The sequence below is a fragment of the Phodopus roborovskii genome, unplaced genomic scaffold (genome assembly GCF_943737965.1).
Source record: "Phodopus roborovskii unplaced genomic scaffold, PHOROB, whole genome shotgun sequence".
Classification (NCBI taxonomy): domain Eukaryota; kingdom Metazoa; phylum Chordata; class Mammalia; order Rodentia; family Cricetidae; genus Phodopus; species Phodopus roborovskii.
In genome coordinates, this window is record NW_026126433.1 from 36,673,767 (window position 1) to 36,697,899 (window position 24,133).

Genomic DNA, 24,133 nt, shown 5'->3' on the forward strand with positions numbered 1-24,133 from the left:
CTGTCCTAATCTGTTTGATCTAGGGCTCAAAGTCACCCTGTTGCTGAAATGACATCAAATGTGAAGACAGAGTGTCTCCCTTTCTTTCCTAAAACTATTCAGTAGCATAGAGTATTCAAGCCACTAAGGACACTGGGGGGATGTAGCACTTGAGCCATTTAAGCTTCAAAACAGTTGCTGTGTTTTTCTTGGACTATGTCCCGCGGCTCGTCCTCCCGTTGCTGTTTCCCTCTGCTCAACACTCTCACTCTCTGTACAGTTCCCCGTTTCCCGGGAGATGTCCAGGATGAGCGCCTTAAGAAAACAAATGCAACTAGAAGCACTGTTTATGAAGATCTTGGAGCAAGTAAGAGCACCTGAGGGTCAAGCCCCCCTGGGGAGGGAACTAGGCAAATGACCACAAAGCCAGCTGCCCCAAGGGACTCAGACTCTACTGGCAAAGAGTGTTGGAAGCACGTGATAGCCATGTCCTATAGTGCTTCCTTCTTCTCATCCTTCCAAACCTGAGCTGACTCTGTTCAGAATTCAGATATAGGGACTGGAGAAATGACTTAATACTTAGGAGCACCTGAATTCAGTTCCCAGCCCCTGTGTCAACTCCAGCTCCAAAGATCTCCACAAAGAATGGTAACTCTTTCTGGCCTCTGTGGACATCTACACTCATGTGTACACACACACACACACACACACACACACACACACACACACACACATCTAGCATAGTGGCACACAAAAGATCCTAGGACTTGGAGGCTGAGGCAGGAACAGTGTATATTCTTGGTCTATTGCATGTCTCCAACACCTGGAGCTGTGCACAACAATAATAGATATACACTAAATGTTTAATGAGTGGATGAATAATTCAGACTAGTCGTAGCCTGTACAAGAAAAAAGATACACAGTCTATTTAAAGTGTAACTTATACCATAGTTTAAGCTAAAATAGTGTCATGGGCAGATCTGACCCCGTCAGCACTGTGTAGCCCATGGTACTTCTGTGTATGCTGCAGGGAAAAAAATCATCTCCCCAGGATCATTTATCATTTGTCTGTAAATTAAAGTGACTTTTAGCTGACACGTTTGTTATTTTTATGTAATAAGCATTATTTTCTGTTTTGTTTTATTTTTTTCTTTGAGTTTGCAGATACCCCACGACCCTACTTATCCTTCAAATCTACATTATCTCATTATCTTTTCTCCCTTTTTTATTTTACTTTACTAAGAATCCAACTCAGGGCTTTAAGCATACCAATAATACACTTTACCACTGAACTGTCCCTAGGGTTTTGTTTATTTTGGAAAAAAAAGAGGGGAGTCTCTTGTAACTCAGGCTGACTCTGAGTTCATGATACAGTGAAAGGTAGCCTTGAACTCCTGATCCTCCTGTCTCCATCTCCCAAGTGCTGGGATCACAGGTATATGCCACACCTGGCTTTAATGTTTCCTGTTTCCTACCTCTCTTCCTACCTTTCCTCCTCTCCTTACTTTCTCTTTGTGAAGTCACCACTTGCTGGTCGTGGTGGCACACACCTCTCATTCTAGCTCTCTGGAGACATGGGTCCATCTATCAAGTGGGTCTATCTCTGTGATTTACAGGGCAACCCGGTCTACATAGTGCAAATCATAAAAACTCAGTAAATACACATCCTCCACACACCCATGCACAAGATCCCAGAGTCTTCTAGCATGTTTCTGTGTCTTTCCCTTCTCCAGACAGTGAAAGAAAAAAGGATTATTTTCATCATTGATGAGGCCCAGTTTGTGGATGGAACCTCCTGGGCCTTCATGGAAAAGCTCATCCGGTCTATGCCCATCTTCATCATCATGTCCCTGACTCCCTTCCCCGAAATTCCCTGTGAGGCTGCCAGCGCCATAATGAAGAACCGAAACACCACCTATATCATACTGGGTGCCATGCAGCCTCAGGAAATCCGTAACAAGGTCTGTGTCGACCTTAGTGTGAGCAGCATCCCCACAGAGCTGGACTCGTAAGTAATCTCCTTCTATCTGTGTGTGTGTATGTGTGTGTGTGTGTGTGTGTGTGTGTGTGTGTGTGTGTGATGATACATATGTTCATGTAGATACCCAGCATTCCTCAATTATTTGACATCTGATTTTTGAGCCACAGTCTCTTACCAAACCTGGAGTTCATTGATTCAGTTAGCTTGTCCAGTAAGTCTCAGGGATCTGCTTGATTCTGGCTCTCCAGACCTGGAATTACAAATGCACAAAACTATAATCAGATATTTCTTTTCCAATCATGGCCACCAGTCTCAAATAACCAACACAGAGGCTTATAATAAATTGTAAATGCTCAGCTGATAGCTCAGGCTTGTTACTATCTAACTCTCGTATTTTAAGCTAACCAATATTCCTTATTTAGACTTTGCCACGTGACGGTACCTTTATTAGCATGGAACATTCATCTCATGCTCCCCCTGCATCTGGCTGGTGTCTCCTGACTCAGCCCTTCTCCTTCACCTCATCCTTAGTTTGGTCACCCTCCTTACACTTCCTGTCTGGCTATTGGCCAATCAGTGTTTTAGTAAACAATTTGAGTGACGAATCTTTACAGTGTCCAAGAGGATTATTCCACAGCACACAACACCCTGCTTTTATGTGAGTGTTGGGGTCCTCAGGGATCCTCCCTGTATTTGGAAGTGACGGTTTCAGTGGTTGAGCTGCCCTGCCTTTTGAAGGGACTGTACATGATGATTAGTAGGATGTGTGTTGATCACCTGCTTGGTGTAGATCCCCATTACACCTCCTCAAGCATTGCTTAGTTGATCTGCTTCTCTTTCATCACACTGGGTATGGGCCTGCCTTCTTTGATGAGCAGTGACCAGGGGCATGATAATGTGTGTTTGGGAACTAACAGGGAAGAGAAGCTGCTAAGTTGTACAAACCACACCTGCAGCTCAGCAAGGTCTTATCTGGCTGGGATAGAGGAGCGCTGGTTGGGGGGCTGAGGCAGAAATTGAAAACTCATTCTTATGAGTGTGTTCTGAGACTGTCAGTGATTCTCCTACATCTTGACAGCAGCTCCCTTAACAACTAGACCGTGACCCTTTACCTGGCCACTCTGGTGTCTACCATTCTGTTCAATTTTGACTTTTTTTTTTCATTTCATTTTGTTTCAATTTGTTTGAAATACAATCTTGCTGTGCAGCCCTGGCTGGGCTGATGTTTACTGTATCACCTGGGTAACTTTAACCTCCTAGAAATCTTCTTGTCTTGGCTTCTTAAGTACTGGGATTACAGACACTTAACCCCACGACTTTCTATTTAGGTTACCCTACTCAAGGAAAACGATGCATGGGACAAAGGCTCAATTAGTACAATTCAAGGAATGTATTTCTCATATATACATGGGGGAGTTGTCATTCTCATATGTATAGTAGATGAATGTGTATGTAACTATAAACATTAAGTCTACCTTGGATGTTTTATTTTTGTCTTACTTGCTCTGTGTGTGGGCATGTGTGCATGTGCATGTAGGGGGGTATGTTTTTAAATTTATTTATTTATTTTATATACCCAAGTCCATTTAAATGAAAACAAACATTTATAGACAATATTTGGGAATTTGGGCATCGTTCTTTCCAAACTACTTCGTGCTGGTAAGGGGCGCTGTCAAGGGGATTCGAAGAAGATGCAGAAATCCTGGCTGTAGTCTGTAAGGGGGGGTATGTTTATGTATGTGTGAATGTGTGTGGTATATATGCACATGTTTATGCAGGTGTGTGCATCCATGTGTGTACATAGGCCAGACAATGTCAGGTGTCCTGTTCTGTCATTCTCCACTTAATGTCTTGAGGCAGGGTCTCTCATAGAACCCAGAGCTAGGAGACAATCCTCCTGTCTGCATGTGTGACCACTCCAAGCTCTTCACATGGGTTCAGGGATTTGAACTCAGGTCCTCGTGCGGCACAATTCCTACCTCTTGTCTTTTTAGCCCACAGCCCACATTTAGGTTTTTTTTTTTTTTTTTGAGACATGATCTTATTATGTAGGTCAACCTGACTTTGAACTTTCATGCTCCCAAGTTCTAGAATTACAAGTGTGTTCTCTCTTTCTGCGATTGTAAGTGTATACAGTCTCTCTCTCTCACAGAACCAAGGCCCTTACACATACAAAGCAATCATTTCTACTTCTGATCTAATCCCCAGCCCAACATCAATTGACTTATCAATTCAAAATTTTCTACAGATCTATCTCAAATATATAACAAAAAATTTAAAAATGATGTACAAAGTTTTCCTTGAGGCCTTTACTTATATTAATAATACAGTAGGATTAACTCAAATATTTGGTTAAGCTCAGTAAAGTAGGTGAATTCATCTGGTGGATGGTGGGTAATAACAAAAGGGAATGAGAAACATCTGCTGACACAGAGGGTTGGTGAGGATCTGTTGTGGGTTGAAAATAGCTGAAAAATAAGCTAGTACGCATGGTGTCTTTTACCTAACAAAAAAGTAAGGCAAGAACTGGAGAGATGGCTCAGCAGTTAGGAGTGCTAGCTGCTCTTCCAGAGGACAGTGTTTGATTCCTAGCATCCATATGGTGAGCTCAAACCATTTGTACCTCTAGTTCAAGGGATCCAATTGCCACTGAGAGTATCAAACATATATGTGGTACATGGACACATGCAGGCAAAACACCCATACACATAAAACTTAAAATATTATTTTTAAAAGAGATGTGTGTGGTGGAATCTGAGTGTAGGTGTTACTAGCATCTATTAATTACACATGAGTTTCATTATGACATTTTCATATATGTGTATTATGTAATTAAGGTCACCCAACCCTATTAACTTCTCTTATCCAACTCTTATTCCTATTATTCAATTTTCTCTTCAGCAGATAACCTCCTTTTTGCATTCCTGACTCTGTGTGTGTGTGTGTGTGTGTGTTTATATGTTTATGTGTGTGCTGGCAAGACAGGAGTTGGTTCTCTCTTACACAGATTCTGAGGATCAAACTCAGGCTGTCAAGCCTGCACAGCAAGTGTCATTAACCATTGATCCATGTTGCTAGAACTCGGTTATATGTTTTAAAGAAAATTTGACTGAATTAACCAAGGCTAATCAAAGTTATCACCCATGGCATGAAGAAGAGAGCAAGGCTTCCATTTTGAAAACTGAAACAAGAGGGGAATGTCTCAGCTGCAAAGCCCATGCCTCAAATGCACAGTCCCCAGCACTGGAAACAAAAGAGAAAAAACAATCCTAAACTTGATAACAAGTTGAAGCACATGCAGGAGGAAAGTGTGTGTTCTTTACTGACAGTTGATTTTTCATGTGAACACTTTTTCTTGTTTTCCCCTCAGGTACCTGGTGGAGGGGAGCTGTGGGATCCCACTTTACTGTGAAGAATTGCTCAAAAACCTCGACCACCACAGAGTTCTCCTTTTTCAGCAAGCAGAGTCTGAGGAAAAGACAAACGTGACCTGGGGTAACCTGTTCAGTAAGTGACTCTTTCTTACTAGTACTCTGTTACTAAGTCTCTTTGCAGAGAAGGTGGCAAGGATTGGGGCTACCCACGGCTGCTTCCAGTGGAAGAGGGTTTCTCAGAGAGTAAAAAAGCACTATATCTAAGGTCCTACGTACTAGGAAAACCCAACTAACCTAAACTTCCAGGGATGGGCCAAAGAATGCACACCTAGCTGGGTGGTGGTGGCACATGTTTTTAATCTCAGCACTCAGAAGGCAGAGGCAGATGGATCTCTGTGATTTCAAGACCAGCCTAGTCTACAAAGTGAGTACCAGGACAGCCAGGGTGATTATAGAGAGAAACTGTCTTAAAAAAACTGTGTGTGTGTGTGTGTGTGTGTGCACATGTATGTATCAATCATATCTGATAGACAGGAAAGAACATGGGAAAATATAAGGGCCCCAGGCAGTCAGAGTCTTTTTGAAACTTCATTTGACTTTATTCCAACAACATGTTACTCTTTGCTTGTTAGTCTTGCTCACTCTTCCTGCTGTTTTGGTTATCTGTCCACATAGCTTTATGCACCAAGAGGCCTGGGAGCACACTCACAGATTAGTCTTTAATAAATTAATTGATAGGAACTGTCTAGGACTTACTGCTTATGCTCACTGCTGAGCTACTTACTGCCTGGCAGTCTTTGGGTGCTTGACTGTATTCACCTTTGTATTTGTCTCACCCACCAAGTATTCTATGAATAACTTAAGGGATACACATTTTGGAGTAGGGGATAAAACAACTTAGTAAGCATCTTCATTCTCAAGTCTCACTTTTTTTTTTTTTTTCTAGCACAGGGTTTCTCTTTGTAGCTCTGGCTATCCTGGAACTCACTCTGTAGACCAAACTGATCTCAAACTCAGAGATCTGCCTGCCTCCTCTTCCTGATGCTGGGATTAAAGGCGTGTGCCACCACCACCTGGCAAGCCTCACCATTTTAAATCTCCCTCTGGTTATAGCCATGTCCTTACTCTCTTAAAAGCCCATAGGAATAGGAGCAAGCATATTTGTAACGAGTACTGTTTTTCCTCCTGCGGCCCGGTCTTGTCCCGCCGCTGCACCAGCCCCAAATAACACACTCGTTACACACATAGTTCCATATTAATTCTGGATGGAGTCTAGGTTGACTATGACCGCCTTTTTTGTAGAATTAAAAGTATTATGGAAATACCAATAGTACCAATTCTTGTTTTGGAGGTTGGGAAACAAAATAATTTGAGTTAATTTAGATTTTCATAGGCCAGTTTTATTTAAAACGTTCTAGAACATTTGGTGAACCAAAATATCCCTGTTTAGTCTTTCTCACCTGAGTTCCTTCTCAAAGTTTTTAGGGAAAGCAGACTTTTTGAAGATAGGCTAATGATTCTCAATTTTCCTTCCCTCTTGTCTCCCCATAGAGAATTCTGTTAGGCCAACAGAAGACATTCACCTTTATACTTCCATATCTGAGGGACGTAAAGAAATCTGTTACCTTGCAAGTGGTGTCAGGCTAAAGAACTTGTCACCTCCAGCATCACTAAAAGGTAAAGGAAGTTGAACTCACATTCATTTTTCAGTAGGTTTACTTTTATACCTCATCTAGGATGACCGTCTAAAGAAAGATGATAACCAAGTTCTTTAAGTACTTGTTTTTACAGGTAGGCAGGCTGTACAGAAGGTTTGGTTTTTCTTCCTCTAGTTAGGTGCTTCCTTCCCTTTGTACATATTTTGGATCGAAGAAATGCTTATTCAAATGCATAAAAGAGGTAAGTGTAAAGAGCTGGGGAGGAAGCTCAGTTGGTAAGGTGTTTGCTGTGCAGGCAAGAGTAAGGAGCTGGGCGCAATCCCTAGAACTCACCGGGCATGGCAGCACATAATTTTATTCCCAGCACTGAGGGGGTAAAGATAGGAGGCTCACTGAGACTTAGGGTCTAACAGATTAGCTGAACTGGCAAATAGCAGGTTCTGTGGGGGGAAAACATACAACAATAACAACAGCCTAAGTTATTTTTCTATTACCATGACAAAACACCAGGGACCAAAGCAATTCATAAAAGAAAAATTTAATTCTGGGCTCATGTTTGTAGAGGGTTAGAGTTCATGACTATCATGGTGGGGGGCATAGCAGTAGGCAGGCAGGCATGGTGCTGGAGCAGTAGCTAAGAGCTCATATCCTTGTCCATAAGCAGGAGACAGAAAGAGCTACCTAGGAATGGTGTGGGCTTTTGAAACCTCAAAGCCCACCCCCAGTGACACACCTCCTCCAACAAAGGCCACGCCTCCTAATCCTTCCCAAGCAGTTCTACCAAGAGGAGACCAACATATGAGCCTATGAGAGCCATTCTCATTCAAATTACCACAGACCCCTCTCAAAAAATAAGATGAGTATGGTGGTGTACACCTTTAATGCAGCACTTGGGAGACAGAGGCCAGAGCATCTCTGTGAATCTGATGCCAACTTGGCCTACATAGTGAACTCTAGGACCGCAGGGCTACATAGAGAGACCCTGTCTCAAAAAAAAAAAAAAAAAAAATGGGACAGAAGAGATAACTCAGAGATTAAAAGTGATTGCTGCACATCCAGAAGACCCAAGTTCAGTTCCTGGAACCCACTGGTTGGCTCACAACTGCCTGTGGCTCTCGCATCAGGGGATCTGACCCTTTTCTGGATTCTGAGAGCAAATACATACACATAAATAATAAGCAAATCTCTAAAAATAAATAAAATGAGCTGTGTGGTGATGATACACTTCTTTAATCCCAGCAATTGGGAGGCAGAGGCAGTCAAATCTCCAAGTGGCCAGCCTGGTCTACAGAGTGAGTTCCAGGACAGCTAAAGTTGCACAGAGAAACCCTGTCTCAAAAATCAAACAAAATGTAAGCAAATAAATAAGGGGAAGTGTGATTGAGGGTGGCTCTCAATGTGGACTTCTGGCTTTTAAGTGCACATACACAAACAAGCACGTTAAGCATGGCAAGATATATTCACACATATATACATACACAGAGAATGGAGTGTAATACATTGTCAGTAAAGCTGAAACCAATCATAAGGAAGAAAAATCTAACATAGACATTTTCTAACATCAAAGTTGATGAGAAAGAAATGACAAAGAGCAAGCTTGTGTTCAAGATGTATTGTTACAGTCAAGGACAATGAGTTTGAATCTGTTTTGTAGCCTCCAATCTATGCTGTCCAGATGTAATTTTAAATCTTCAGAAGGATGGCCTGCGGACACTTGGAGTCTGTGTCTGCAACAAGTAATTGTTTCCATCACTGAAGTCTCCTGAAGTGTGAAGGTGTCTTAACATACTTTCAACTACCATCTACCTGTGCAGTGTGGACACACTGAGAACTTCAAATTTTGTCTCTAATGGATATAAAATGTCCAAAGGGGGGCTAGAAAGATGATTCCATGGTTGAGAGTGCTTGCTGCTCTTGCCAAAGACCTGGGTTCCATTTACAGCACCGCCATGGTGGCTTATAGCTCCTGTGATTCCAGTTCCTGCTGGTCTGACACTGTCTTCTGGACTCCAGTGCACACAGTGAACATTTCCTGATATAGTCTCACACACATAAGTAAAAAAGAAATCTTTTTACAAAGTGTCTAAAAAGGGGCTAGGGATGTAGCTCAGTGGTAGAGCAAGTTGTTGAGCATTCTTGGGGGCCCTGGTTCAGGCCCCAGAACACATACACACACAGATACACAGACACAGACACACACACACACACACACACATACACGCACATGCACACACATGCACGCACACACGCACACACAAAATAAATCAAAAGACTAGGAACACATGAACTATGAAATTCAGGTTTAGATGAAGAGTTGGGACTAGCACTCTGGGCTCTTTGACCCTTGCTAATGCAATAGAGATGATAATGTGTGTCACTAGCATAAGTGAATCCCTTCAATAGATAGGAAGGAGAGCCTTGGGCTTAACTGAACAGGTTCAGGGAAAAGAAGAGGCCAGTGAAGACAGAGAGAGAAAGGTGGCTGGAGAAGTCTTCAAAGCATAGGAATGGGAGACCTGACTACTATGACCTCTTGTTCCTTCACCTCATACACATTTGTCACCCTTTAACACTAAATCAGATACCCTAAAATCTGTCTTATTCATGTAAAAAAAATAGACCATAGAAACTGCATCTTGTATATTCCCAGCATGAGGGCTATGAATTGGGTACTAAGCAGCTAACTTCTTTTGGCTTGGCTTAGGTTTCTACACACAAGACTTGTAGCACTGGACAGTTGTCTACCTCTAGAATGGATCTGATAATGGTAGATAACTAGTGCCCCATTGTGTGGCTTCCTACCCACAGAAGTCTCTCTGGTTCAGCTGGACAGCATGAGCCTTTCCCATCAGATGCTGGTGAGATGTGCTGCCATCATTGGCCTAAATTTCACCACAGAGCTGTTGTTTGAGATTCTCCCCTGCTGGAACATGAAGACCATGATCAAGGCCCTGGCTACCCTGGTGAAATCAAATATTTTTGATTGCTTCCGGAGTAGCAAAGATCTTCAACTAGCCCTAAAGCAAAATGTGACCTCACTTGAGGTGCATTATCGCTCTATGTCCCTGAATCCCATCGATGGATTAGGTGAGTAGCACCTGGAAAACCTCTTTCTCCCTTGGTTAGAGGCATGTCTAGATGAAAGGGCTAAGAGGACTGGAGATGTAGGGAAAGATAGAATACTAGCATAGCATGCACAATGCCCTAGGTTCAACTCCCAGTACCACAAAAAAAAAAAAAAAAAAATAATGCTAAAATTAAAGAACTGATTGATGTGTGCTAGGAAGGAGCAGCTGCCTGGCTGAAGAGCCCTTCCTTGTCCTTCTAGGTCACGGTGATGAGGAGCTCCGGGAAATGGAAGGAGAGGTGATGGAGTGCCACATCCTTCGCTTCTGCAGACCTATAATGCAGAAAACAGCCTATGAACTGTGGCTTAAGGACCAGAAGAAAGTCTTGCATTTGAAATGTGCCCGTTTTTTGGAGGAAGCTGCCCATCGATGCAACCACTGCAGGAATAGGGACTTCATTCCTTACCACCACTTCATAGTGGACATTCGCCTCAACACTTTGGATATGGATACCGTCAAGAAGATGACCAAGTCTCAAGGATATAAAAGTAAAATTTACTTCACTTCTAACCAATCCCAACTCTTGCTGGGAAGCCTTAGAGATTCAAATCTACATAGGAGCTTAAAGCCTTCTGGTCCCCCAGGGTTTGGGACACAAGCTGTGTGGTAGGCTCACAGGGCAGGGAGGAGCTGGCAATGCACCTGGCAGAGTACAGTCCATCTCACTGTGACTTCCGTGCACAGCCCTGGCAAAGGAAGGGCAGCTGAGCTGAAGTCAAAATGTCTCACAGCAGGGGATGGAATCCAGTGGGGTGTCCTGTTCAGGGCTGAACACTGCACAGTCACTTCTTCTCAGGACTTTATCCAGTTTGAGTCTCTACATTAATCACCACCTACTGCAACCGGAAGCTCCCCTGACCAAGGCTGAGAGCAGCGCTATGGGTGTAAGCAGAAATATGCACATGGCATTTTTGACACCATGTGGCACGTATGTCCACTCACACAAGTAAATAGTGTAAAAGAAGAAGGTCCGTCTTTAAGTTTAGAGTCTTAGAGTCAAGTCTTCCAAGGGCTTAGGCACACAGAAGATGGCTGGTTCATCAGTGGTAGGATTCATGCCACCAGGGCAAGTATGGTGTCAGGACAGTGCTAAGAACCATGGCAAAGCTCTGCGTGCAGGTTGATGGTTACACTTTGAGTCAGGATATAAGGACAAGAGCACAGACTCTTCAAATTGCATTCCTATGAACTAAAAGATCTCTTCAGGTGTGTGGAGGCTGAGGCAAGAGGCTGGAGAACAGGGAGCCAGCCTGGGCTACAGAGCGCAAAGACAGCCTGGGTTATATAGTAAAATTCTGTCTCCAACAAAACAAAGCAAAACAAATCTCTGAAGTTAGATTTCTTAGCTGTGAGCCTTGGAGCCCAAGGAGCTAGGCTGCAGCCTCCCCCTGCCACTGGCAAATACTCTGAGATAGGTTGCTTTCTCTCTTAGGAGTCTTTCTTCTCCTCTTGGGACTTTCTAACCTACTAAAATCTCATTAGACAGACGGTGTTTAATTCAAGACTTTATCTTCTTTAGTTAGCCTTTGGAGTACTTCATAAGAGTATCCGTATTTCCTGGCCCATGCAGGCAGAGTGCTTGTCTAGTATATACAAACAAAACCCTGAGTTTGAATCTTAGCACTACACTACCACAAATCTAATTCTTGAAGGTAAAGGCAGTAGGAGGAGAAGTTAAAGGTTATTCTTGACTACTATGAATTGAGTTCAAGGCCAGCCTGGGCTACATGAGCCCCACCCCATCTCAAACAAAACAAAACAACCTGTGTGTGTGTGTGTGTGTGTATTGTATATGAACTTAAATTTCTATTTCTTTACTACACATTAATGTTACTTTGTGATTGTTAAATTGCAGTTTTAATTAGTGTGTGTTAAATGGGTCAGGATGATGTTATCAGCTGTAACAAACCAGCATTTCAGCAAGTCAGCATAGTGGAATGAGACTTTATTTACCTGCCTTTGTAATAAGCTTCTGAAATTTTGACAAGTGGCCTGGCAGACAGCTGCAGACTCGGGTTCCTCCTAGCTGATGTTTTGCTTTCCTTTGGCTGTTCAGAACTACTTGCTTTGCTGTCTAAGGAAAGAACAGGGTAGAAACCCATCCACTTCAGAAGTGACACCCGTCCCTTCCAATCTGATTCTACCTGAGAAAAGAACCACATGGCTTTTTCTAAGCTGAGGTGCCTGGGGGTGGGGGTAGTGATGGACTGGGAAATATGGTTACTTGCTGGGTAAAAGGAATAAGAGTCTTTGGTGGATGGCAGATGTCTCATTTGCTCAATTATTTTCTAGCTGAAGAGGAAGTCATCTTTGCTAAATCAGAGCTCCCTAAGAAATACAAATTCCCTGAGAATCTCAGGTATGCACATATGTAGTTTTTAGGAGATAAAAGCAATTGTCATGAAATCACTCTTGGGTCACTTCTGGGTCAGCCCTTTAGGCCTCTTAGGTACATAGAGAAACTGGTAGCAGCTGCATGGTGTATCTGGCCAATGAGAGCAACACTGGATTTTGTTAGTCTTCCAAGATAATTTCATATCAAAATCTGTGCCATGTCTATAATTTACTGATGATCTACTTATTCTCATATTTAAACAGTGATTCAGAAACAGGGGAAATAATATTACATTTCTTTGACAACGTTATCATAAAGATGAGGTCGTCTGGGGATGATATCATCCCTCTGGAATCATGTCAGTGTGAGGAGCTGCTCCAGATTGTCCTCTTGCCACTGGCCCAACATTTTGTAGCCTTAGAAGAAAACAACAAAGCCCTATACTACTTCCTGGAAGTTGCATCTGCTTATCTCATCCTGGGTGACAACTATAAAGTAAGCTGTTGTCCTACACTTCCTCTTCTTCCACCCCTAAGACTTAGACACAGAGCCAGAGTCCAGCTCCTGTGTGCTTTTGTATTGCCTCATATTGATCCCTGCCAGCAGCCCTTTCCTTGGAGAAATCACATCGCTAAGAAGGGAGATGACCTCAGATTGAGAAAAGAGTTAGAGCAATTTCAAGTACCATCCTTGTCTTAGTCAATATTCTATTGCTGTGAAGAGACACCATGGCCACAGCAATTCTTATAAAGGAAAACATTGAACTGGGGGCTTGCTTACAGGTTCAGAAGTTTAGTCCATTGTCATCATGATGGGAAGCATGGTAGCCCACAGGCAGACTTATGGTGCTCAAGAAGGAGCTGCGAGTTCTACACCCAGATCCTTAGCAGGAAAAGAGCCACTGGGTCTGGCTTAAGCTTGTGAAATTCCAAAGCCCACCTCCAGTGACACTTCCTCCAACAAGTCCACACCTACTCCAATAAGGCCTCCTAATAGTGCCACTCCCTAATGACCAAGTATGAGTCTCTGGGAGCCATTCCTATTCAAACTACTGCAATCATCATGCCTGGCATGGTGGCACGCGCCTGTGATGCCTGCACTTGGGAGGTAGACACAGGGTGGTCAGGAGAGTCAGCTATATGGCAAGTTCATGGCTACCTAAGATACACAAGACTCCATCTTGAAAAGAAGTTAATAATTGATTACTTATAGTACTGCAACCAAACCAGGCATGGCGGTATACTTTCGAAGCTGAGGCTTGAAGTCAGCCTAAACTACATAGTAAGTTCAATATTAGCCTAGGCTACAAAGCAAATCTTTCATTAATTAATGAAAAATTGCCACTTTTAAATTGTCTACCCCAGAGAGAGGAAAATGGACTTATATGTAAATGATTTGGGTTCACTCTTAGTATAAATGTTTCATTTCCATCACAGTCCTCCTAAGTAACACCCCAGTAGCTTATGCCTTACTGTCCAACAGTACTTTAGAGTACAGAATGTCTATAGTTTCTTGGCTAATGTGAATTTGATTTTAGTCCTGCAGCCCTCAGAGGCACACCCACTTTTGTCTCCATGCAGTTTGGCTAAACCTTCACACAGACAAACTTGAGACCACCAGAGCAATAGATAACACTTCCCTAGGAAAACTGGAAAACTGTGTTTCCATGGCAACATGTCCCTAGAACTGAGGTAATTACATGCATATAATGAAACGAAAAGAGGTAATTGCTAAATTCAGGTAGACATGAAATTAAAATACCCACCCAGCTTCTGTTTAGTTTAGAGGCCCAGTATAAGCAGTGCGACCAGGCACAGGGATGCCCTGGGACCTGAAGTGGCTCCTGCTTCCCTTGCTTCAGAAGCATCTCAGGCAAGTGACCCTTCTGTTACAGCCAACACTTCTGTTTTCTCTGCTGGTTGGTTGCAGGCATACATATATCTGTGCGAGGGAGAAAGGCTGTTGAAAATGCTGATGAATGAAAATTCTTCGAGTCTGACCTTTGAATATGCCACATTTTATAGTCTCAAAGCTCAGGTAAGGCACCATTGAAGGCATAAAGTTTTTATTTTATGTCGGAGTCCCAAGACGGTCCACAGAAGGAGTAGAAGTCATCTGTATATATTCTATACCTCCCTTCTCATCCACTGCCACAGTGGATGAGACATCCCTGCCCAAGATTCTAGAACCCCAAGCTTCTTGACTTTCTTGCTGTAACTTGATATCATTCCTACCAAGTAGGCTGACATCTTTATGAAATGTCTTTCTAACAGTGCACATGGATGAGTAAATGTTCCCTTATATGATACACAGCTCAGTGCCAAACCCTACTCTTTAGCCTTCCTTGTGCAGGCATCCAATAAACATTTATTTTTAATATTATGTCAAAACACGTGAAGATTTTGTTCCTGGGTCACAGTTCAGCTTTTTAGATAAGTATTCCTCCAAATTTACTATTGGAACATACTGACTAAGTCTAGAGCACACTGACTATGTCTGAAAAAGAATGTTTTTCCTCTCTCCCTTCCCAACTCCCTTTAGGTCTGTTTTAATATGGGGCAGATGGTACTCGCCAAGAAAATGCTGAGAAAGGCATTGAAACTTCTCAACCAAGTGTTTCCTTCCAACTTAATCAGCCTGTTTTTCCAAACACATGTTGAAAAGAACAAACTCTCCCACTTAATGAACCAGCATCCTCAGGAGGGCTCGATGCCAGGGTAAGGGAAGGAGCTGGGGAAAAGCCGAGGGTCTCACTTCCTGTTCCCAGATGAGGACAGCTTCTGTCCAGTATACATTTGTCCTCACAGCCTGGTGCTCCAGTAGATCAAACACTGCTGTTTGGTCTGATTGCTTGAAGAGTGGGGTAGCAGAAGATATGGTAAGGGCTTGATGGCCAGGGCCAGGGTGCCCAGAGCACTTCACAAGTAGCTTTTGTCAAAGAATTCGGGTGATAAAACAGAGGATTCCTTTATATAAAGGAAATGTCTTAGTTAGGGTTTCTATTGCTGTGAAGAGACACCATGGCCATGGCAACTCTTATAAAGGAAAAACATTTCATTGAGGTGGCTTATATTTTCAGAGGTTCGGTCCATTATCATCATGGTGTGACATGGTGATGTGCAGGCAGACACTGTGCTGGATAAAGAACTGAGAATCCTACATCTTGACCCACGGGTGACAGGAAGTGAACTGAGGCACTAGGCTTGGTTTAAGCCTATATGAGACCTCAAAGCCTGCCTCCACAGTGACACACTTTCTCCAACAAAGCCACACCTACTCCAACAAAATCACACCTCCTAATAGTGCCACTCCCTATGAGCTTATGGGGGCCACTACATTCAAATAGCACACAAAGTGAGCACCAGTTCTCCTTACTCATACAGTGCCTCGCCTATGGATCCAGAATGAGATATGAGAACCAGTGCTGTGTTTCTTAGACTCCCAGCTACAAGCCCTCCTTCCATGCATTCCGAAGATACTAAATATTACTCTTACCTCAAACAAAACTAGCAGACCTTGAGGACATCCACCAAAGGACAAACTTTCCTGCTCTTCTATGAATTTAATAAGGGTCACATTAAGGATGGGTGGTCATTAATTTAAAACGTAGCTAAAATTTGATCTATAAATGAACTATAAAAAATGATTGAAGGGCTGAAAGGTGTCTCAGCAGTTAAGATGCTTGCTGAACAATCATAAAGGCCAGAGTTTGGACCCCAGTACACACATAATAAGCCATGTATTGATAAGCATAGCAGTAGGCATGAGGTATGATGGAAGGAACAGCTAAGAGCTCACATTTGGAACCATAAGCAACAAACAGAGTGAACTCAATTTGGCACCAAAGCCAGCTCCCAGCAGAATACTTCCTCCAGGAAGGTCACATCCCAACTAACTGGAGCCCAGGTACAATGCCAGTGCCTGTGAGGGACATTCTCATTCAAACCATTGTACCATGCACCCCAAGAATGCTTGCAACTCCAGATCTGAGGGATCTGACATACTTGGATGCATTTGTATAGGTGTGGGATATCATATGTGCCTATAAAACATATAAAATAAGCAAATAAACAAAATGAATATTTAGAAAGAAAATAATAATGGAGCTGGTAGCACCGGCCTACAATCTTGGCACTTTGGAAACAGAGGCAGGATAACACCTGAGTATTTGGAACTAACCTGCTTCAATTTTACGAAGCACGTTTTCTTCCTTATAGAATGGAGACCATGCAATCTATTTTGTGATGACATGGGGCTGTCTTTTTACTTTTTTCTTTTTTTAAATTTACTTACTTTCATCTGCATGAATATTTTTCCTACATGTATGCCTGTGTACCATGTGCATGTCTGGTGTTCACTAGAGTCAGACTAGGGTGTCAGGTCCCCTGCATTTGTGTTTAGGTTGGTCCTGGGTCCTCAACAAGTACTCTTGATAGCTGAGCCATCTCCCCCACCCCATAACAGTTTAGATAAAACAAACAAACAAACAAAAACTTGCTCTTGTCAAGTATCATTAATTAAGTGAAGCTGGTTAAAGGTACATGGATGCCACTCACCACATTTGCGTCGACAGGAAAGGAGGGGATGACTTTACCCCAGTTTACACAGAAGGTGAGATTCAGACAGTTAATCCAATGTAACCTACTTAAGTGCTTCACAAAAATGATCATGATCTCCAGTCATGGGTCAGGCCTTCAATTTGGGTAAGGGCTCTATGAAGAACTACAGAGGGCACGTGAACCCGATGGTTACCAAACCTCCATCTGCCATCCTTGTGACAGGAAGAAACTGGCACAACTTTACCTGCAAGCCTCCTGCTTCTCCTTGCTGTGGAAGATCTATAGCTTTAATTTCTTTTTCCACTACAAGTATTATGGCCGCCTGGCAGCGATGATGCAATTGAATTCCTCCCTGGAAACACAACATGATTTCCAGGTATGTTTGCAGCTGTCCTTGAAACTGCTGAATCTCATTCAGAAAACAACAAACCTCCTAGCCAAAAAAGAAAAAAAAAAAAAAAAAAAAAAAAAACAATGGGAACTGAAAATCACACAGCTGTAATGGGAGCCTCTCTGCCAGCAGCTTACAAACATTTTGGCTCCAGATGATGACACAGTCAGAAATCATTAAAGAGTCAAACAGCTGTTACTTTTGTGGGTTGGAATAGATATTATAGGACACAAAGTGAGAAAACCTTAAAATTCTTAAAAACAGCAGTGGTAAAGTGCAGGTCAACATAATGTTTGCATTAAAAACAACAGCACAAAATACAATGAGAAGTGTACATTGTATTTTTATAAAAATCTTAATTTTTTATAGATTCACTGTGGTGTTTGTTTGTTTGTTTTTCTCTTTTTTTTTTTTTTGTCTTATTTTGTTTTGTTTATTTGAGACAGAGTTTCCCTGTATAGCCCTGGTTGTCCTGGAGCTAGCTCTGTAGACCAGGCTGGCCTTGAACTTACAGAGATTTGCCTACCTCTGCCTCCCAAATGCTGGGATTAAAGGCGTGCACTTCCATGCCTGGCTTGTGTGTCTTACTTTGTTTGAAGAAGATTCATGTTTGTTCATTTGAGATAGGCCTTACTCTATAGCCCAGGATGGCCCCTAGCTTGCAGTATCTTGAGTATTGGAATTACAGGTTTGTGCCACAAGGCCTACTTGGATAATAAATGTTTATGTCATTTTCTGGAGAACTCAGTAGTATACTCAGAGAGTGAGAGCTGAAGAAGCTAAATGTAAAAAGATAGTTAGTTCTCTTTCAAAAGATGCAATCAAGCCATGGACAGTCTAAGATAACAGTAGATGAGAGCCCAGAGCGGGGCTTCTGGACCACACCCATCCTCAGTGTGACCACCAGCAAGCCACACAGGCAAGCCACACAACCTCTGAGCTTTATATTAGCCCCACAATATGAAACAATCAGACACTGTTCTTTTGGTACACATACAAGGAGTCAGAGACTGTTGCTGCTGTAGAATTTTCATTGTCCAACACCATGTATGACCAGGTTTCCTTTATGGTAGCATTTTGCATGTTCACACTAGGAGTAGTACTTTGTGATTTAACAAATATCTAGAGACTCGCCTTTGACAGAATTTGAGGGATTCCAGGAAGAAAAGTTCCCCTGGAAAAAAAAAACTCTAAAAAACTTCCCCTGTACAATCACATCCCTACATGAAATCTTTATTATTCTATTATTACTCTAGTCTCCTGTCCGTATTTTTCTTTCTCTCTCTTTTTATTTAAATTTGAAACAAGCTTGTTTTACATGTCAATTCCAGATCCCTCTGTATTTTTCAAAGCAGTTTATAAAATGACTTTTGTATGTATTATGTATGCATTTGTGAGTGCACATATATGAGTGTGTACCTGTGTATATGCGTGTGTGTGTGTTTGTTTGTGTGTGTATGTGTGTGTGTGTATAAGCTGATTCTTCAGAAGGAATTCTTTTGTCCTTGCTTTTCTCTAAGCATTTGTATTCTGAGGCAACTTTTTTATTTTAAAGGTTTGATTACAGAGTAAGCAACTTCTCAAGTTTCTGATTATGTTTTAAATTAGTCCTTACTTTATCAAACTAACCAAACCATTACAACATTTCTTATGCTTTACAAAAGCAATGCATAAGAAAGGATAATTATTCTCTCTCAAGTGCTCCCTCAACCTTAACATAACTTACTGTGTAGACTTGATTGCACCTGCTCAGTTTTGTGCTGTATAGCCATTTATCCTCATATGTAAACTATTTTATATGAAATAAAATGTTTGTATTTCATTGAAAGACTGTATACAAGTGAAGACTATCCTGGAAGACCCAGTAAGTAGGTGGCAGACACCTAGTTTGACTACTGCACCTAAGTCCGTGGCATTGGCCCAATGACTAGCCGCAGTTCAGTGGTAGGCACTGATTCTTTCACCTTGGAATTCTTCCTCAGTCTCGCCCCTCCTCTCTCTGTTGCTACCCTTATAGATCATCAAGGCTTTTCTGGACTATTCACTGTACCAACATTTGGCTGGATTCCAGGGCTTGTGGTTCAAATATGAAATCCTGGTGGTGGAGCACCTCCTGAACCTCCCCATGAAAGGCGAGGCCATCGAAATCATGGCTCATGTGGCTGACACACTGGGCCATATGAAGTTCTTAATGGGTCATCTGGACTTGGCCATTGAGTTAGGTAAACGCTAGCTAGGCAAGAAAGGGCATAAAGTTACATGTAACAACTCCCAAACACACCATGATTGCTTTCTTCTCAGGCTCCCGAGCCCATAGGATGTGGTCACTTCTCCGGAATCCCAACAAATACCATATGGTTCTCTGCAGACTGAGTAAATCTCTCTTCTTGAAAAGCAGGTATTTGTCCTTCCTGTTGCTGTGATAGAACCCTGCCCCAAGCAGAGGGGATGCTGGTGTTTATTCCAGCCAGGTCACAGTTCATCACTGAGGAGATTCAGGGCAGGAACTCAAGCAGGAACCTGAACAGAAACCACGGCTTGTTGCTGGCTTGCACTCTTTTCCCCTCTCCAGTCCAGGATTAGCTAGCTTTTAGAACAAAGATGATGCCTCCCCAGTAGGCGGGACCCTCCAGCTTCAATTAATAATCAAGACAGTCCCTCACAGACATGCCTACAGGTCAATATGATCTAGGTAATCCCTCAATCAGGAAGCTTTCGTCCCAGATGACTCTAGATTATTGGGTTGGCAATTAAAGCTAAATAGAACAGGAAGCTGTTTGGGGGTTATGGCTTATTTCACCCTGACCATAGCATAGGAAAGGAAGTGCAGTTCATAGTAAGATAATGTAACTGATAACTGTCATCTTTTAACTATTGATACTACTTATTTTTCCCCTGTTAATTTTTTGTTTTGTTTTATTGAGACGGGGTTTCTCTGTGTAGCCTTGGCTGTCCTGGAACTCATTCTGTAGACCAAGCCGACCTTGAGGTCATAGAGATCAATCTGCCTCTGCCTCCTGAGTGCTGGGATTAAATGTGTGTTCCACCACACCTGGCTCCTGTTAATTCTTTTAGTGGAGTTCTGTGTTCATCAGTTCTGATCTAGCTGCTCTAACCAGGGACAGAAGGGTAATCCATCACACCTATTATGGGAGTTAGGCCTGCATCCCTGCCAGGTACCAGGAAATTAGAAAAGCACTGTGCATGCCCAAAGAACAGCAACAAAGACTTGAAGATCCTGGCCAATTTGGCCTGATGCTAGTCCCCCTGGTATGGAGGAACCCTAAAAGAACAGTTTGGGGGATCCAGTTGGAGACTTAAATTCTAGTTCTAAAAAAGGGAAGGTTTGAAGTCTGTTTTTTTGTTTGTTTGAGACAGAGTTTCTCTGTGCTGTTTGGAACTCAATCTGTAGATCAGGCTGGCCTTGAACTCATAGAGAAGATCCACCTGCTTCTTTTTCTCGAGTACTGGGATTAAAGGTGTGTGTCACACACACACACCCCAGCTGAAGTCTGTTTTAGGAGTTGTATTTGTAGTGAGGCAGCCTCTAATCCCAGCACTCAGGAGGCAGAAACAGGTGGATCTCTATGAGTTTGAGGCCAGCCTTGTCTATAGAGCGAGTTCCAGGACGGGCTCCAAAGCTACAGAGAAACCTCTGTCTCAAATAACAAAAGCAAACAAACAAAAAGAGTTGTATTTCTTTTCTGAATTACTGTTCATCACCAAGACTACCTAGACCAGGACCCAACTCTATCCTTTGTTCTGCTTTTTTAATCCCACCACCCATTCTGTTCCACAGGTACAAGCATTTGGTCCAAGTACTAGGATGGTTGTGGGACCTTTCTGTAACAGAAGAGCACATCTTCAGCAAGGCGTTTTTCTATTTTGTCTGTTTGGACATCATGCTTTATTCTGGTAAGCATGGAACTTATTCTGGCTTCAGGATTAAAAGAAATTGGGGAGGATACCCATGCTGGAATGATGAGGCAGTTCCCAGGGCTTTGGTGCCACCTAGCTAGTATTCAGGAATGAAGAAAAACCTGGTGATGTGATTCAAGGAGCTATTTAGGAATCACCAGAACTGAAAAGGAGTAGTGAATGCTGGGCATAATGGTGCACATCTTTAATCACAACACTTGAGAGGGAATGGCAGGCAGATCTCTGAGAGTTCAAGACCAGCCTGGTCTTCATAGTGAATTCCAGGGCAGCCAGGGCTAATAGTGAGACTCTGTCTTAAAGGTGTGGGAGAGGCATGCTTGGGGGTGAGGGGAGGAGAACGGTGACAAAGGATAATACAATCTGGAAGAAGCTTGTAGGTCTGAGCTATGAGGTCAATTTCTGAATGAGGTAGTCACTAGAATTGTTTTTACAATATACCTTTTACTAGGAGTATTTAATATTTGCAGGATTTACTTAAGACTTCATGTTGAAAAACATGTCCAACACATGGCCTGCAGGCTACATAGCTATGAGTGCCTGTCCTTATTTGGTATTTGTTACTGTGATAAAACACCATGATCAATAATAACTTAGAGAGAACAGGATGTATTTCACCTTAGAGGTTACAATCTATTATCAGGGGAAGTCAGGGCAGGAACTCAAAAGTAGGAACCTAGAGGCAGTAACTAAAGCAGAGACCATGGAGGGGTGCTGCTCATTGGCCTGTTCCTTTGGCTTGCTTAGCCTGTTTTCTTATACAACCTTAGACCACCTACCACACTGGGCTGGATCCTTCCACATCAGTGCCTATAGGACTGATGGAGGCATGTCCTCAGTTGAGGTTCCCTCTTCCTAGATGATTCTAGCTTATGTCAAGTTGACAGAAAACTAAGCAGCACATACATGGCCCAACACAAAATCATAAATTATTTAAAGCTTTATGAGGCCTTCTTTTGTAACTTGGTTACATGATTCCTGAGCATGAACATTGTCAATGACAATGCTATGTGAAAGCTTTGATATGCCTACAATGGTTGGCCTGTTGAAAACAACAGTTCAGTTACAGGCATTAGTAGTGGTTGGTAATGTCTACACAAAACACAGCTCTCACCTCAAGGAGGATAAGAAAGAATCTATTTTGGAGCCAAGGAATGCAATGATAGCCCAGGAACGCAATTCCATGTTCCAACACGGAGCCAGTTCCTTGAACTCTAAAATAATATTACAAGGAGAGTCAAGATGCTTTTCAAATATATAGGTGGGAACATCAGATGGGAACTTTCCCATTATGGGAAAGTGGGCAAATCTTAGCTATAGGCCTCAGATGTTGTCTGATGACACTCTCAACTTTAAGGTTTAAGTTGGTAGAAGCTAGTGGTCTGCTAAGTTAAGAACGTTATAGAAGGTTTTTATATGTCAGTCACAGATTGTTGGGTCCAACACAGAAGTGGGCAAGGTGCTAAAGATAGTCCAAGATAAATTACGTTCAGTCTCTGGACCTGCAAGCTACCAACTTCTCTTTATCGATAAAGTTCTATCAGTCAGTCAGCCTCTGTGAACATCTTATTTCCAGGAACTCTCAATCACAGTGATCTGGAAAAACAAGTTCTTTCCCAACAACCTCGAAATAGTATTGAGTTAGGTAGTCCTCACGTAAACCAGAGACCAATTAGGGGTTGGTTCTCCACACATGATTGACAAAGTGGAGACACACCAATCAAGCCACCAATCAAGCACCTATGGTGAAATCAAGTTGAGGATTCCTGGTCTGCCAGTACTTCTTGTAGTAGTTGAGTGTGGTCTCTTCTATGGAATCGGGCTGTGTATTCATAAGAATCCATAATATAGCTGGGATTCAGTAAACACAGCAATGTGATTGCTGCAACCCACAAGACCCTTTGAATACCTAAAGTGACCAGATCCTATGTTCTCTGCACTGGGGAAGTCTACTGGGGAATTAAAGACCAGAAAGACCCTACACGCACCCCCCACACCAGGCTACCGCTGTAAGGTCACTCTGTTTCTATCTTTTCCAGGCTTCATTTACAGAACATTTGAAGAATGCTTGGAATTCATACACCATAACGAAGACAACAGAATCCTCAAGTTTCAGAGTGGACTCCTCCTGGGACTTTACTCCTGCATAGCTGTCTGGTAACAATATGCTACATACCTGCTCATTTCTAAAGTGAAAGAAGAGTTCAGTGAAATTCTTTAAAAGAAAGAAAAACGTATTCATAATTCACATCTAAGACAGCTTAAAGGTACCTGGGAATATTTATGGAGAAAGCCTCCTGAAGGATCCTCTAGAAGCCTTTAGCCAACGACGGAAAAGTAGTTCTGTCTCACTGTCTCAATGGTGCAGCAAGGCAAAGCTTGCTGCACAGACAGTTCTGGTGGCCAGGAGTTTTGCAGCAGGGGATTCCGTGAGCCTGAGAGGGAAGCTATGGGACAGGGGGAAGAGTTACAACTGTCCCAAACATGTGGAGACTGCTTCCTAGTCATTATTCCTTAAACAATAGGTGTAACAACTGTTGACACAGGGTAACATTGCGGGTGGTGTTATCAGCAACCCATTGATGATGCAGGAAGATGTGCATGGGGGTTTTCAAATGCTGCACCATTTTATGTCAAGAGTTTGAACATTTGTGAATTTGAGTATCTGTGGGCTGGGGCATCCTGGCACTGAGGGGCTATTGAAGGGCAATTCTACCCATTTCTAAGGAGTGTTATGGTGGGGACACATGAAGAAATAACACCACTTGCCCACATATGCCTGCCCAGATCCA

The 24,133-nt window shown here is 42.6% G+C and overlaps 1 protein-coding gene across 1 annotated transcript in view; it reads left to right on the plus strand.

The window, feature by feature from the left end:
• Positions 1-24,133, plus strand: part of Adcy10 (adenylate cyclase 10) — a 66,032-nt gene that overhangs the window by 36,725 nt on the left and 5,174 nt on the right. The window contains exons 16-30 of the mRNA XM_051186179.1: positions 260-346; positions 1,713-1,987; positions 5,331-5,467; positions 6,886-7,011; positions 9,801-10,079; positions 10,321-10,608; positions 12,413-12,479; positions 12,719-12,950; positions 14,385-14,492; positions 14,997-15,172; positions 17,237-17,390; positions 19,423-19,627; positions 19,707-19,803; positions 21,205-21,320; positions 23,381-23,498. Coding sequence (XP_051042136.1) covers positions 260-346; positions 1,713-1,987; positions 5,331-5,467; positions 6,886-7,011; positions 9,801-10,079; positions 10,321-10,608; positions 12,413-12,479; positions 12,719-12,950; positions 14,385-14,492; positions 14,997-15,172; positions 17,237-17,390; positions 19,423-19,627; positions 19,707-19,803; positions 21,205-21,320; positions 23,381-23,498 — 2,465 coding nt within the window. The remainder of the gene's footprint in view (positions 1-259; positions 347-1,712; positions 1,988-5,330; positions 5,468-6,885; positions 7,012-9,800; positions 10,080-10,320; positions 10,609-12,412; positions 12,480-12,718; positions 12,951-14,384; positions 14,493-14,996; positions 15,173-17,236; positions 17,391-19,422; positions 19,628-19,706; positions 19,804-21,204; positions 21,321-23,380; positions 23,499-24,133) is intronic.